The 16,787-nt window shown below is 45.4% G+C and overlaps 1 protein-coding gene across 1 annotated transcript in view; it reads left to right on the top strand.

Moving 5' to 3' along the window:
* Nucleotides 1-16,787, top strand: part of LOC115208398 (4-aminobutyrate aminotransferase, mitochondrial) — a 56,103-nt gene that overhangs the window by 37,375 nt on the left and 1,941 nt on the right. Inside the window, exons 8-15 of the mRNA XM_029776432.1 lie at nt 173-265; nt 1,988-2,050; nt 2,577-2,640; nt 6,208-6,356; nt 10,616-10,753; nt 15,123-15,290; nt 15,430-15,576; nt 16,666-16,777. Of these exons, the coding sequence (XP_029632292.1) occupies nt 173-265; nt 1,988-2,050; nt 2,577-2,640; nt 6,208-6,356; nt 10,616-10,753; nt 15,123-15,290; nt 15,430-15,576; nt 16,666-16,777 (934 nt within the window). The remainder of the gene's footprint in view (nt 1-172; nt 266-1,987; nt 2,051-2,576; nt 2,641-6,207; nt 6,357-10,615; nt 10,754-15,122; nt 15,291-15,429; nt 15,577-16,665; nt 16,778-16,787) is intronic.

Below are 16,787 nucleotides of genomic sequence, written 5' to 3'. Positions count from 1 at the left end.
TGACTTCCTCCATTTAAAAAGACCAGAAACTAACTAGTGATGGATTCTAGCTGGACCCCACTACTGTAGACTGGTTTCCTCCATTTTGTGGATTGTGCAATCCTTCTGACTGGATACCATCCAAAATGCTCCTTCTCTCTCCTCCCCACTTCTCCTTTCCTCCTCTGTCCAGGTTGCTCCTAGTGGTATGAGCCGTGTTCAGACCATGGCCTGTGGATCCTGCTCCAATGAGAATGCATACAAAGCCATGTTCATCTGGTACAGAGTGAGTACATACAAAGCCATGTTCATCTGGTACAGAGTGAGTACATACACTGAGTGTACAAAACATTAAGAACACCTGCTCTTTCAATCAAATATATTTCTAAAGCTCTTTTTTACATCAGCTGATGTCACAAAGTGTGACATAGACTGACCAGGTGTTATACATTACATACATGACATAGACTAACCAGGTGTTATACATGACATAGACTGACCAGGTGTTATACATGACATAGACTGACCAGGTGTTATACATGACATACATGGCAAAGACTGACCAGGTGTTATACATGACATAGACTGACCAGGTGTTATACATTACATAAATGACAGACTGACCAGGTATTATACAGGACATACATGACATAGACTGACCAGGTGTTATACATGACATAGATTGACCAGGTGTTATACATGACATAGATTGATCAGGTGTTATACATGACATAGATTGATCAGGTGTTATACATGACATAGATTGACCAGGTGTTATACATGACATACATGACATTGATTGACCAGATGTTATACATGACATAGATTGACCAGGTGTTATACATGACATAGATTGACCAGGTGGTATACATGACATAGACTGACCAGGTGTTATACATGACATACATGACATAGATTGACCAGGTATTATACATGACATAGATTGACCAGGTGGTATACATGACATACATGACATAGACTGACCAGGTGTTATACATGACATAGACTGACCAGGTGGTATACATGACATAGACTGACCAGGTGTTATACATGACATACATGACATAGATTGACCAGGTATTATACATGACATAGATTGACCAGGTGTTATGCATGACATACATGACATAGACTGACCAGGTGTTATACATGACATAGACTGACCAGGTGGTATACATGACATAGACTGACCAGGTGTTATGCATGACATACATGACATAGACTGACCAGGTGTTATACATGACATAGCTTTCACCTGGATTCACCTGATCAGTCTATGATCCCTTATTGATGTCACTTGTTAAATCCACTTCAATCAGTGTAGATGAAGGGGAGGGTTAAAGAAGTGTTTTTAAACCTTCAGACAATTGAGACATGGATTGTCTATGTGTGCCATTCAGAGGGCAAGACAAAATATGAAGTGCCTTTGAACGGTATATGGCAGTGGATGCCAGGCGCACCGGATTGAGTGTCAAGAACTGCAACGCTGCTGGGTTTTTCACACTGAACAGTTTCCTGTGCGTACCAAGAATGGTCCACCACCCAAAGGACATCCAGCCAACTTGACACAACTGTAGGAAGCATTGGAGTCAACATGGGCCAGCATCACTGTGGAACGCTTTCAACACCTTGTAGAGTCCAATGCCCTGACCAATTGAGGCTGTTCTGAGGGCAAAAGGAGGTGCAACTCAATATTAGGAAGGTGTTCTTAATGTTTTGTACACTCAGTGTATATATTTATATACACAATATCTAGTCAGTATAAGCAGAATATATATACAATATAGATGAAACACTACCATGTTTAGCTGAGACAATACATATTATACAGTCAATATATTTACTAAATGTATTGAATACGACTGGACACAATACAAACATAGTATTCTGTCTGTCTGTCTGTCTGTCTGTCTGTCTGTCTGTCTGTCTGTCTGTCTGTCTGTCTGTCTGTCTGTCTGTCTGTCTGTCTGTCTGTCTGTCTGTCTGTCTGTCTGTCTGTCTGTCTCAGAATAAGGAGAGAGGCCACAACATCCCCTCTGATGAAGACATGAGCTCCTGTATGATCAACCAGGTGGGTGAAATCTGTTTTATTAGTCGTGTGTACGGGATACACATGCTACACATCGTCCAATGAAATGCTTACTGGCAGGTTCCTTCGGGACAATGCAAAAACAATAAGAACTTTTAAAAGATATGAATAGGAACATAAAGTAAATGTCTCAATAGAATAAACATTTTAATATCAGTATAATACAGGAAGGAACAATTTATAGTCCAGTATTTACACATGTATTGGGGAAGGAGGGGATGAGGGGCAGTGTATAAACTGAGCAGTATAATCTCACTCTAATTCTCTCTCTCTCCCTTGTTCTCCCTCGTTCTCCCTCTCTCTCTCTCTCTCTCTCTCTCTCCCCTCCTCTCCCTTGTTCTCCCTCTCTTTCTCTCCCTCATTCTCTAACGCCCTCATTCTCTCTCTCTCCCTCATTCTCTCTCTCTGCCTCCTCTCTCTTCTCTCCTTTGTTCTCTCTCTCTGCCTCCTCTCTCTTCTCTCCCTTGTTCTCTCTCTCCCCTTCTCTCCCTTGTTCTCTCTCTCCCAGAACCCTGGCTGTCCAGACCTCAGCATCCTGTCGTTTATGGGTGGATTTCATGGCAGGACAATGGGTCAGTAAGGTTAAATATTATTACACGTCTTATTGTTGAATGAAAGTAAAATAACAGACCTGCCTCATCAGGTGGCAGCATTGCAGTTGCAAGAAATCGCCATCTACCATGGGACCCACAAATACCCAGAAGACATGTCTTCTAGTCACCTTACACTCCCAGAAGCTGCTCATAGGAGCTGTTTTATAGACCTAGACACTGAAACCCAAAATGACAGAGTTTGGTGCACATTCTGTCATGCTGGCGGGCGACTTCAGTGTCCACCATGAAGACTGGCTGGGTAGCCGAACAACTGTCATGCTGGTTGCTGGGCCCGACAGCTTGCAAGCTGCTTAGGCCTACAACAGATTGTGGTTACTCCAACCAGAGGAGATCAAATCCTGGACCACATCATGACTGACCTTCCGGCTGTGTCTACAACACTCGCCAACCTGGGCACCTCGGACCACAACCATGTCCTAGTAAAGCTTGATCTGCCTGTATACAGAGACAATATTTACAAGAGGAAAGTATGACAATACAACAAAGCCAGCTACTGGGGAATGCCAGGCTTTATCACATCCACTGACTGGCAGAAAGTCTTCTCTGAGGAAGATACGGAGAAGATATATAACTAGATCACTGACATCACCCATGATGCCATGGAGCAATTCATCCCTAGCAGAACTGTCACCAGAAAGCCCGGGGGAAAGTATGGTTTGACGAAAGACCAAGAGAGCAGCATGGAGGAAGAAACGTCGCCTTTTTTTCCCCCAACAGCTAAAAAAAGAAAATGCCGCCAACAAGCAGAAGTTTTCCCAGGCCAGACACATTCAACCAGACTGAGAAGCAAGCTAGAAGGAACCGTGATATCAAACTCACAAAGGAACTCACTGATAAAACCCTATGCAGCAAGAGATGATGGAGGCTTGTCAACTCCCTCTCTGGAAGAGCTGCTCACTCTGATATCCCTGTCATCATACACCACGACGTAACACACATCACTGCATGGGACAGAGCAGAAGTGTTCTGTGAGGCTTTTGCACAGAAATACCACCTACAAGATGCAAAAGACTCTTGCTCCATGTATGGAGTTTTCCTCTAGCTGCACTATCGAGACCCATTCAAACCCCAAGGACATCAACAGGCTCCTGAAAAGCCTTAAGCCTGACAAAGACTGACAGCTCCACATAACCCAGATGTGAGCCAGTCGACATGGATTAGAATCCCACTGCCCTTTGACTTCCTACTTTCTCTTCCCCCACTGTCCTGTCTGTTCCCCTACTGTCCTGTCTGTTCCCCTACTGTCCTGTCTGTTCCCCTACTGTCCTGTCTGTTCCCCTACTGTCCTGTCTGTTCCCCTACTGTCCTGTCTGTTCCCCTACTGTCCTATCTGTTCCCCCACTGTCCTGTCTGTTCCCCCACTGTCCTGTCTGTTCCCCTACTGTCCTGTCTGTTCCCCTACTGTCCTGTCTGTTCCCCTACTGTCCTATCTGTTCCCCCACTGTCCTGTCTGTTCCCCCACTGTCCTGTCTGTTCCCCTACTGTCCTGTCTGTTCCCCTACTGTCCTATCTGTTCCCCTACTGTCCTGTCTGTTCCCCCACTGTCCTGTCTGTTCCCCCACTGTCCTGTCTGTTCCCCTACTGTCCTATCTGTTCAATAAAAATACAATAGAATACAAAAGGAGTGGGACTGCTCTATCCTGATCCACCATTCTGAGGACAGCTCTATCCTGATCCACCATTCTGAGGACTGCTCTATCCTGATCCACCATTCTGAGGACAGCTCTATCCTGATCCACCATTCTGAGGACAGCTCTATCCTGATCCACCATTCTGAGGACTGCTCTATCCTGATCCACCATTCTGAGGACAGCTCTATCCTGATCCACCATTCTGAGGACAGCTCTATCCTGATCCACCATTCTGAGGACTGCTCTATCCTGATCCACCATTCTGAGGACTGCTCTATCCTGATCCACCATTCTGAGGACTGCTCTATCCTGATCCACCATTCTGAGGACAGCTCTATCCTGATCCACCATTCTGAGGACTGCTCTATCCTGATCCACCATTCTGAGGACAGCTCTATCCTGATCCACCATTCTGAGGACAGCTCTATCCTGATCCACCATTCTGAGGACAGCTCTATCCTGATCCACCGTTCTGAGGACAGCTCTATCCTGATCCACCATTCTGAGGACAGCTCTATCCTGATCCACCATTCTGAGGACTGCTCTATCCTGATCCACCATTCTGAGGACAGCTCTATCCTGATCCACCATTCTGAGGACAGCTCTATCCTGATCCACCATTCTGAGGACTGCTCTATCCTGATCCACCATTCTGAGGACTGCTCTATCCTGATCCACCATTCTGAGGACTGCTCTATCCTGATCCACCATTCTGAGGACAGCTCTATCCTGATCCACCATTCTGAGGACTGCTCTATCCTGATCCACCATTCTGAGGACAGCTCTATCCTGATCCACCATTCTGAGGACAGCTCTATCCTGATCCACCATTCTGAGGACAGCTCTATCCTGATCCACCGTTCTGAGGACAGCTCTATCCTGATCCACCATTCTGAGGACAGCTCTATCCTGATCCACCATTCTGAGGACAGCTCTATCCTGATCCACCGTTCTGAGGACAGCTCTGTCCTGATCCACCATTCTGAGGACAGCTCTATCCTGATCCACCATCCTGAGGACTTCCTGGTCCACCATCCTGAGGACTTCCTGGTCCACCATCCTGAGGACTTCCTGGTCCACCATCCTGAGGACTTCCTGGTCCACCATCCTGAGGACTTCCCTATCCTATCCACCATCCTGAGGACTTCCCTATCCTATCCACCATCCTGAGGACTTCCCTATCCTATCCACCATCCTGAGGACTTCCTGATCCACCATCCTGAGGACTGCCCTATCCTATCCACCATCCTGAGGACTGCCCTATCCTATCCACCATCCTGAGGACTTCCCTATCCTATCCACCATCCTGAGGACTTCCCTATCCTATCCACCATCCTGAGGACTTCCCTATCCTATCCACCATCCTGAGGACTTCCCTATCCTATCCACCATCCTGAGGACTTCCCTATCCTATCCACCATCCTGAGGACTTCCCTATCCTATCCACCATCCTGAGGACTTCCCTATCCTATCCACCATCCTGAGGACTTCCCTATCCTATCCACCATCCTGAGGACTTCCCTATCCTATCCACCATCCTGAGGACTTCCCTATCCTATCCACCATCCTGAGGACTTCCCTATCCTATCCACCATCCTGAGGACTTCCCTATCCTATCCACCATCCTGAGGACTTCCCTATCCTATCCACCATCCTAAAGACTGCCCTATCCTATCCACCATCCTGAGGACTTCCCTATCCCGATGTTTTTTATATTTTATTATTGAACCTTTATTTAACTAGACAAGTCAGTTAACATCCACCATCCTGCGCTCTTGTTTAGTTTTACGGTAGCGTAACAGAATGTAACCTCGCAGGATCAGGATGCTCGAACGAGGGTAGGACTGCCCCACTCCTTAAAAACAACAACTCACCATGTCTGATCTGTTTTCAGGTTGCTTGGCAACGACGCACTCCAAGGCCATCCACAAGCTGGATGTGCCGTCATTTGATTGGCCGATCGCTCCCTTCCCTAAACTGAAGTACCCTCTGGAGGAGTTCACACGGGAGAACGCACAGGAAGAGGCCCGCTGCCTGGAGGAGGTGTGTGTGTGTGTGTGTGTGTGTGTGTGTGTGTGTGTGTGTGTGTGTGTGTGTGTGTGTGTGTTAGGATTGAATATTTTCCTGAGAATCTACCAATTTTCCCGGTATTCCCTTTCAAACTGGAAGTGCTATTTTAAAAGCATATAATTCCAGCCCAAAAACAAAACTGACATGATTATACCACTGTAAATGGAGAAAGACACATAATTATACCACTGTAAATGGAGAAATAGACACATGATTATACCACTGTAAATGGAGAAAGACACATAATTATACCACTGTAAATGGAGAAATAGACACATTGATTCAATTGAATCTGTCTCAAAGTCTATTGAAGTCACCACACTATTTGGTTGATAGTTTTAATGTAGGTCTATGAACCACTGACTGGTATAGTCTAGTTTTAATGTATAGTGAGGGGGAAAAGTATTTGATCCCCTGCTGATTTTGTACGTTTGCCCACTGACACAGAAATGATCAGTCTATAATTTTAATGGTAGGTTTATTTGAACAGTGAGAGACAGAATAACAACAAAAAAATCCAGAAAAAAGCATGTCAAAAATGTTATAAATTGATTTGCATTTTAATGAGGGAAATAAGTATTTGACCCCCTCTCAATCAGAAAGATTTCTGGCTCCCAGGTGTCTTTTATACAGGTAACGAGCTGAGATTAGGAGCACACTGTTAAAGGGAGTGCTCCTAATCTCAGCTTGTTACCTGTGTAAAAGACACCTGTCCACAGAAGCAATCAATCAATCAGATTCCAAACTCTCCACCATGGCCAAGACCAAAGAGCTCTCCAAGGATGTCAGGGACAAGATTGTAGACCTACACAAGGCTGGAATGGGCTACAAGACCATCACCAAGCAGCTTGGTGAGGTGACAACATTTGGTGCGATTATTCGCAAATGGAAGAAACACAAAATAACTGTCAATCTCCCTCTGCCTGTGGCTCTATGCAAGATCTCACCTCGTGGAGTTGCAATGATCATGTGAACGGTGAGGAGTCAGCCCAGAACTACACGGGAGGATCTTGTCAACGATCTCAAGGCAGCTGGGAACATAGTCACCAAGAAAACAATTGGTAACACACTACTGCGTGAAGGACTGAAATCCTGCAGCGCCCGCAATGTCCCCCTGCTCAAGAATACATGCCCATCTGAAGTTTGCCAATGAACATCTGAATGATTCAGAGGACAACTGGGTGAAAGTGAAAGTCAGATGAGACCAAAATGGAGCTCTTTGGCATCAACTCAACTCGCCGTGTTTGGAGGAGGAGGAATGCTGCCTATGACCCCAAGAACACCATCCCCACCGTCAAACATGGAGGTGGAAACATTGTACTTTGGGGGTGTTTTTCTGCTAAGGGGACAGGACAACTTCACCGCATCAAAGGGACGATGGACGGGGCCATGTACCGTCAAATCTTGGGTGAGAACCTCCTTCCCTCTGCCAGGGCATTGAAAATGGGTCGTGGATGGGTATTCTAGCATGACAATGACCCAAAACACATGGCCAAGGCAACAGAGGGGCTCAAGAAGAAGCACATTAAGGTCCTGGAGTGGCCTAGCCAGTCTCCAGACCTTAATCCCATAGAAAATCTGTGGAGTGATCTGAAGGTTCGAGTTTCCAAACGTCAGCCTCAAAACCTTAATGACTTGGAGAAGATCTGCAAAGAGGAGTGGGACAAAATCCCTCCTGAGATGATTGCAAACCTGGTATTCAACTACAAGAAATGTCTGACCTCTGTGATTGCCAACAAGGGTTTTGCCACCAAGTACTATGTCATGTTTTCCAGAGGGGGGCAAATACTTATTTCCGTCATTAAAATGCTAATAATTTTATAACATTTTTGACATGCGTTTTTCTGGATTTTTTTGTTGTTATTCTGTCTCTCACTGTTCAAATAAACCTACTATTAAAATTATAGACTGATAATTTCCTTGTAAGTGGGCAAACGTACAAAATCTGCAGGGGATCAAATACTTTTTTCCCTCACTGTAGGTCTATGAACCACTGACTGGTATAGTCTAGTTTTAATGTAGGTCTATGAACCACTGACTGGTATAGTCTAGTTTTAATGTAGGTCTATGAACCACTGACTGGTATAGTCTAGTTTTAATGTAGGTCTATGTACCACTGTTGTCTGACTGGTATAGTCTAGTTTTAATGCAGGTCTATGAACCACTGACTGGTATAGTCTAGTTTTAATGTAGGTCTATGTACCACTGTTGTCTGACTGGTATAGTCTAGTTTTAATGTAGGTCTATGAACCACTGACTGGTATAGTCTAGTTTTAATGTAGGTCTATGAACCACTGACTGGTATAGTCTAGTTTTAATGTAGGTCTATGTACCACTGTTGACTGACTGGTATAGACTAGTTTTAATGTAGGTCTATGAACCACTGACTGGTATAGTCTAGTTTTAATGTAGGTCTATGTACCACTGACTGGTATAGTCTAGTTTTAATGTAGGTCTATGAACCACTGTTGTCTGACTGGTATAGTCTAGTTTTAATGCAGGTCTATGAACCACTGACTGGTATAGTCTAGTTTTAATGTAGGTCTATGAACCACTGTTGACTGACTGGTATAGTCTAGTTTTAATGTAGGTCTATGTACCACTGACTGGTATAGTCTAGTTTTAATGTAGGTCTATGAACCACTGACTGGTATAGTCTAGTTTTAATGTAGGTCTATGAACCACTGACTGGTATAGTCTAGTTTTAATGTAGGTCTATGAACCACTGACTGGTATAGTCTAGTTTTAATGTAGGTCTATGAACCACTGACTGGTATAGGCTAGTTTTAATGTAGGTCTATGAACCACTGTTGGCCGACTAGTAAATTATGATGACGTTATTACAGTCTAGTGAAAATTCAATTTATTTTAGCCTACCTTTAACTGAAAGATGAAGCTTGGTCCTTTTCTCTCTCCTTACACCTGGCTATCGGGGGAATCAGGGAAGGTTGTGGCAGTTTTTTTATTTCTCTTGTTGTGGTGATTTATTCAGAGGGAACTTTTCTGATTCTCCGCTAATCAAACCGATGTAGCGGAGATTCAGTACCATGGATAGCGCTGTGGTTTATCAATTGCCCGCGTATCTAAACCCACTGTGAATCGTACACCATTCTAAGTTTGGCTATGTTTCATATAAAAGATAACATTTACTTGTTAGCATTCGTTATCAGTTGTTAGCATTTGTTAGCCTAAAAATCTATGGTAGGCATATTTCTAGCAATAAAGTCAATGATAATCTCTCAAGACTTTGTTTTTAAAAATGCATTTAGCCACGGAATAAAATAATGAAACGTGAGCCTTTTGCTACACAAACTTGGACTGTATAATAAGATGTTAACAAGTCCAGACCTCGAGACAATACTGTTTTCCTTTATTACTCTACACCATTATCTCTTTTTCATTTTCACAAAACTTTCTTGTTCAATTTGAGTTCATTAAAAGACACCCTGTTCTCCCATTATTTTTCTCCCCAATTTCGTGGTGTCCAATTGTTAGTTACTGTCTTGTCTCATCGCTGCAACTCCCGTACGGACTTGGGAGAGGTGAAGGTCGAGAGCCGTGCGTCCTCCGAAACATGACCCAACCAAGCCGCACTGCTTCTTGACACAATACCCACTTAACCCGGAAGCCAGCCGCACCAACGTGTCGGAGGAAACATCGTACACCTGGCGACCGTGTCAGCGTGCACTGCGCCCAGCCCGCCACAGGAGTCGCTAGAGCGCGATGGGATAAGGATATCCCTGCCGGCCAAACCCTTCCCTAACCCGGACAACGCTGGGCCAATGTAGGCACTGCCCCATGGGTCTCTGGGTCAAAAACAGACTCTGTCAGAAACAGAGTAAATATAGGTAGGTTACTGTGATTGTAGCTGACTTATTCTCAAGACCCAGCCAAACAAATGTAGAAAAGCATTCTACACACAACTTAGGCTATAGGCTACGTAAAACAACCTGGTGGGCCTACCCCGTATCAAACAAACTAACAAACAAAATCATAGGCTATAGGCTGTACCTGTGGGCTCTCAAAAAGCACAGTGCACCAATGCTTCCTGGTTTCTGATCTTGGTCACAAATTGGCCACAGACTGGGGTGGCTTGGATCGTGGCGAGTGCCTCAAACCGCTGCTGCAGGTATTTTGACCTGTGTGTGTGTGTGTGTGTGTGTGTGTGTGTGTGTGTGTGTGTGTGTGTGTGCGTGCGTGCGTGCGTGCGTGCGTGCGTGCGTGCGTACCAGGTAGAGGACCTGATAGTCCAGTGGCGTCAGAAGGGCCGGCCGGTGGCTGGGATAGTGATTGAACCCATCCAGGCTGAGGGAGGAGACAACCACGCAACACCGGACTTCTTCAAGAAGCTACGGAACATCGCACGCAAGGTTGGCTGGAGAGTGTGGAGGGGGGAGAGTCATACACAAGGTAGTCTGGAGAGAGAGGGAGGAGAGTGTGGAGGGGGGAGAGTCATACACAAGGTAGTCTGGAGAGAGAGGGAGGAGAGTGTGGAGGGGGGAGAGTCATACACAAGGTAGTCTGGAGAGAGAGGGAGGAGAGTGTGGAGGGGGGAGAGTCATACACAAGGTAGTCTGGAGAGAGAGGGAGGAGAGTGTGGAGGGGGGAGAGTCATACACAAGGTAGTCTGGAGAAAGAGGGAGGAGAGTGTGGAGGGGGGAGAGTCATACACAAGGTAGTCTGGAGAGAGAGGGAGGAGAGTGTGGAGGGGGGGAGAGTCATACACAAGGTAGTCTGGAGAGAGAGGGAGGAGTGTGTGGAGGGGGGAGAGTCATACACAAGGTTGGCTGGAGAGAGAGGGAGGAGAGTGTGGAGGGGGAGAGTCATACACAAGGTAGTCTGGAGAGAGAGGGAGGAGAGTGTGGAGGGGGGAGAGTCATACACAAGGTAGTCTGGAGAGAGAGGGAGGAGAGTGTGGAGGGGGGGAGAGTCATACACAAGGTAGTCTGGAGAGAGAGGGAGGAGAGTGTGGAGGGGGGAGAGTCATACACAAGGTAGTCTGGAGAGAGAGGGGGGAGAGTCATACACAAGTAGTCTGGAGAGAGAGGGGGGGAGAGTCATACACAAGGTAGTCTGGAGAGGGAGGAAGGGGATGAGAGTCATACACAAGGTTGTCTGGAGAGGGAGGAAGGGGTGAGACTCAAATACAAGGTACAGAGCCTTGCAAAAGTATTCACCCCCCTTGGCGTTTTTCCTATTTTGTTGCATTACAACCTGGAATTTAAATGGATTTTTATTTGGATTTCATGTAATGGACAAACACAAAATAGTCCAAATTGGTGAAGTGAAATGGAAAAAAAAAACTTGTTTCAAAAAAGTCTAAAAAATAAAAAACGGAAAAATGGTTTGTGCATATGTATTCACCCCCTTTGCTATGAAGCCCCTAAATAAGATCTGGTGCAACCAATTACCTTCAGAAGTCAAATAATTAGTTAAATAAAGTCCACCTGTGTGCAATCTAAGTGTCACATGATCTGTCACATGATCTCAGTATATATATACACACCTGTTCTGAAAGGCCCCAGAGTCTGCAACACCACCAAGCAAGGCACCATGAAGTCCAAGGAGCTCTCCAAACAGGTCAGGGACAAAGTTGTGGAGAAGTACAGATCAGGATTGGGTTACAAAAAAATATCAGAAACTTTGAACATCCCACAGAGCACCATTTAAATCCATTATTAAAAAATTGAAAGAATATGGCACCACAACAAACCTGCCAAGAGAGGGCCGCCCACCAAAACTCACGGACCAGGCAAGGAGGGCATTAATCAGAGAGGCAACAAAGAGACCAAAGATAACCCTGAAGGAGCTGCAAAGCTCCACAGCGGAGATTGGAGTATCTGTCCATAGGACCACTTTAAGCCATACACTCCACAGAGCTGGGCTTTACGGAAGAGTGGCCAGAAAAAAAGCCATTGCTTAAAGAAAGAAATAAGCAAACACGTTTGGTGTTCGCCAAAAGGCATGTGGGAGACTCCCCAAACATATTTTACTCTGGTCAGATGAGACTAAAATTGAGCTTTTTGGCCATCAAGGAAAATGCTATTTCTGGCGCAGACCCAACACCTCTCATCACCCGAGAATACCATCCCCACAGTGAAGCATGGTGGTGGCAGCACACTGTGGGGGTGTTTTTCATCGGCAGGGGCTGGGAAACTGGTCAGAATTGAAGGAATGATGGATGGCGCTAAATACAGGGAAATTCTTGAGGAAAACCTGTTTGTCTTCCAGAGATTTGAGACTGGGACGGAGGTTCACCTTCCAGCAGGACAATGACCCTAAGCATACTGCTAAAGCAACACTCGAGTGGTTTAAGGAGAAACATTTAAATGTCTTGGAATGGCCTAGTCAAAGCCCAGACCTCAATCCAGTTGAGAATCTGTGGTATGACTTAAAGATTGCTGTACACCAGCGGAATCCATCCAACTTGAAGGAGCTGTAACAGTTTTGCCTTGAAGAATGGGCAAAAATCCCAGTGGCTAGATGTGCTAAGCTTATGGAGACATACCCCAATACCTTGCAGCTGTAATTACTGCAAAAGGTGCCTCTACAAAGTATTGATTTTGGGGGGGTGAATAGTTATGCACGTTCAAGTTTTCAGTTTGTCTTATTTCTTGTCTGTTTCACAATGAAAAATATTTTGCATCTTCAAAGTGGTAGGCATGTTGTGTAAATCAAATGATACAAACTCCCCAAAAATCTATTTTAATTCCAGGTTGTAAGGCAACAAAATAGGAAAAATGCCAAAGGGGTGAATACTTTCACAAGCCACTGTAGTCTGGAGAGGGAGGAAGGGGGTGAGAGTCATACACAAGGTAGTCTGGAGAGAGAGGGAGGGGATGAGAGTCATACACAAGGTAGTCTGGAGAGGGAGGAAGGGGGTGAGAGTCATACACAAGGTAGTCTGGAGAGGGAGGGAGGGGATGAGAGTCATTAACAAGGTAGTCTGGAGAGAGAGGGAGGGGATGAGAGTCATTAACAAGGTAGTCTGGAGAGGGAGGGAGGGGATGAGAGTCATACACAAGGTAGTCTGGAGAGAGAGGGAGGGGATGAGAGTCATTAACAAGGTAGTCTGGAGAGAGAGGGAGGGGATGAGAGTCATTAACAAGGTAGTCTGGAGAGGGAGGGAGGGGATGAGAGTCATACACAAGGTAGTCTGGAGAGGGAGGGAGGGGATGAGAGTCATTAACAAGGTAGTCTGGAGAGGGAGGGAGGGGATGAGAGTCATTAACAAGGTAGTCTGGAGAGGGAGGGAGGGGATGAGAGTCATACACAAGGTAGTCTGGAGAGGGAGGAAGGGGATGAGAGTCATTAACAAGGTAGTCTGGAGAGGGAGGGAGGGGATGAGAGTCATACACAAGGTAGTCTGGAGAGGGAGGGAGGGGATGAGAGTCATACACAAGGTAGTCTGGAGAGAGAGGGAGGGGATGAGAGTCATTAACAAGGTAGTCTGGAGAGGGAGGGAGGGGATGAGAGTCATACACAAGGTAGTCTGGAGAGAGAGGGGATTAGAGTCATAAACAAGGTAGTCTGGAGAGAGAGGGGATTAGAGTCATAAACAAGGTAGTCTGGAGAGGGAGGGAGGGGATTAGAGTCATACACAAAGTAGGGCTGGGCAATATGGCCAAAATCTCATATCCCGATATAGGTAATTTCATATCCCGATAACGGTACATATCACGATATTGCACATTTTCTGTAAATTCAATGAATAAATAGTTTATATAAAATGACCACATGTAAAGGCCTATTTCTTATTACATTTTGAATTATACTCAACAAATAAAAGGTACTTACTCATATTTGATTATTTCTCCTTTTATTTACAACCTTTGTGCAAATTTAAAATTAAGCATGTAGCAAAATATAATTATTAATGTATAAAATCTAGAAAGGTAAATAGAAAACTCTTCAACTATAGTTGCAAACAAAATAAATATAGGTCTAAAATACAGGCAAGCCCGCTTGCCTGTTTTGCATGTTATTTTTGGCATTAACACATCTACATATCAATTTGCATTTGGTACCTTGGGTGGAGTGTCAGCACCAACTCACCAAACCCCCGTTTCTCCACCGTGTAAATTGGGGCCATGTCTTTGCAGATGTAAGTTGTAACGGCAGCTGTTATCTCCTTCCATCTTCATGGTTCTTTGCCATATGGTGTGACGCGGGCAAAAGCCTCTTGCAACGTCTGAGTCGGGGGTTTGTTTTGAGCCCTCGACTGTACTTTTTGGGGTCTCATCCGTAGACTCTCTCCGTACTGTTTCACGTGATTCTTGTGTAGGTGGTAAAGGAGGTTAGTGGTGTTTGAGCCTGTTGTCGGGACCGGCCTGCGGCATATTTAGTAGTGGATGGTTTTCTGGTTCGTGTCAGACGTTTCATAACCAAACCACGTCCATGCAACCGAAGTAGCCCCTCTTCTAGGTACGAGCTCCGTGTCTCTGTGCTCTGTGTCACATTCACTCTCTTTCATGTTTGTTTGTGTAGCAAATTTCCTTACACAACGCAAAGCGTTGTCCAATTGACTAAAAATATTGCCATAAATAGTGTGATTGGTGACACAACGAAATAAACGATAGAAAAACGACTATCGTTTCATATTATGCTCTATCATCACACGATATATATCGTCATATCGCCCAGCCCTAACACATGGTAGTCTGGGGTGACACTGAAATAAAGTCCATCCATCAATCATGGAAGGAACAAAACATCTTCCCCTCCTCTCCCCTCTCTCAGCATGGCAGTGCGTTCCATTTGGATGAGGTGCAGACAGGTGGAGGAGCTACCGGGAAGTTCTGGGCTCATGAACACTGGGGGATGGACGACCCTGCTGACATCGTCTCCTTCAGCAAGAAGATGCTCACTGGAGGTTTTTACCATAAAGACGAGCTGCAGGCAGACAAGGTAACACACACACAGGACACACACACACACAGGCGTATAAGGTACACACAGGACACAGACATGCACACACACACAAACACACTTTGTTTACGTGTACAATGTATAACCTTATTATGGCTGTGTGCGTTTTCTTTCCCAGGCCTACCGTATCTTTAACACGTGGATGGGTGACCCGTCTAAGAACCTGTTCCTGGCTGAGGTTCTGAACGTGATCCGCAGAGAGAACCTTCTGGAGGAGGTGACCCGCTCTGGGAAGACTCTGCTACAGGGACTCTACCAACTACAGGTACCAGAAACTCTACCAACTACAGGTACTAGAGACTCTACCAACTACAGGTACTAGAGACTCTACCAACTACAGGTACTAGAGACTCTACCAACTACAGGTACTAGAGACTCTACCAACTACAGGTACTAGAGACTCTACCAACTACAGGTACTAGAGACTCTACCAACTACAGGTACTAGAGACTCTACCAACTACAGGTACTAGAGACTCTACCAACTATAGGTACTAGAGACTCTACCAACTACAGGTACTAGAGACTCTACCAACTACAGGTACTAGAGACAAAGACTCTACCAACTACAGGTACCAGAGACAAAGACTCTACCAACTACAGGTACCAGAGACTTTACCAACTACAGGTATTAGAGACAGAGACTCTACCAACTATAGGTACCAGAGAATCTACCAACTACAGGTACTAGAGACTCTACCAACTACAGGTACCAGAGACAGAGACTCTACCAACTACAGGTACCAGAGACTCTACCAACCCCATGTACCAGAGACTCTACCAACTACAGGTACCAGAGACTCTATAAAACTACAGGTACCAGAGACAGAGACTCTACCAACTACAGGTACTAGAGACAGAAACTCTACCAAATACAGGTACCAAAGACTCTACCAACTACAGGTACTAGAGACAAAGACTCTACCAACTACAGGTACTAGAGACAGAAACTCTACCAACTACAGGTACCAGAGACAGAGACTCTACCAACTACAGGTACCAGAGACAGAAACTCTACCAACTACAGGTACCAGAGTCAGAGACTCTACCAACTACAGGTACCAGAGACAGAAACTCTACCAACTACAGGTACTAGAGACAGAAACTCTACCAACTACAGGTACTAGAGACAGAGACTCTACCAACTACAGGTACCAGAGACAGAAACTCTACCAACTACAGGTACCAGAGACAGAGACTCTACCAACTACAGGTACTAGAGACAGAGACTCTACCAACTACAGGTACCAGAGACAGAAACTCTACCAACTACAGGTACTAGAGACAGAGACTCTACCAACTACAGGTACCAGAGACGTTGTGTGTGCATGCTAATGTCTGTGCCTCTCCTTCAGGACCAGTACCCTAACCTGTTGAGCAGTGCTCGGGGACAGGGGACATTCTGTGCCATCGACATCCGTGATGACGCCACACGCAACAGCATCATCCTCAAAGCCCGGGACAAGGGTAAGACACA

The sequence above is a fragment of the Salmo trutta genome, chromosome 1 (genome assembly GCF_901001165.1).
Source record: "Salmo trutta chromosome 1, fSalTru1.1, whole genome shotgun sequence".
NCBI classification, from domain to species: Eukaryota; Metazoa; Chordata; class Actinopteri; order Salmoniformes; family Salmonidae; genus Salmo; species Salmo trutta.
The sequence above is the reverse complement of the archived record's forward strand: the minus strand, read 5'-3'. Positions and strand labels throughout refer to the sequence as shown.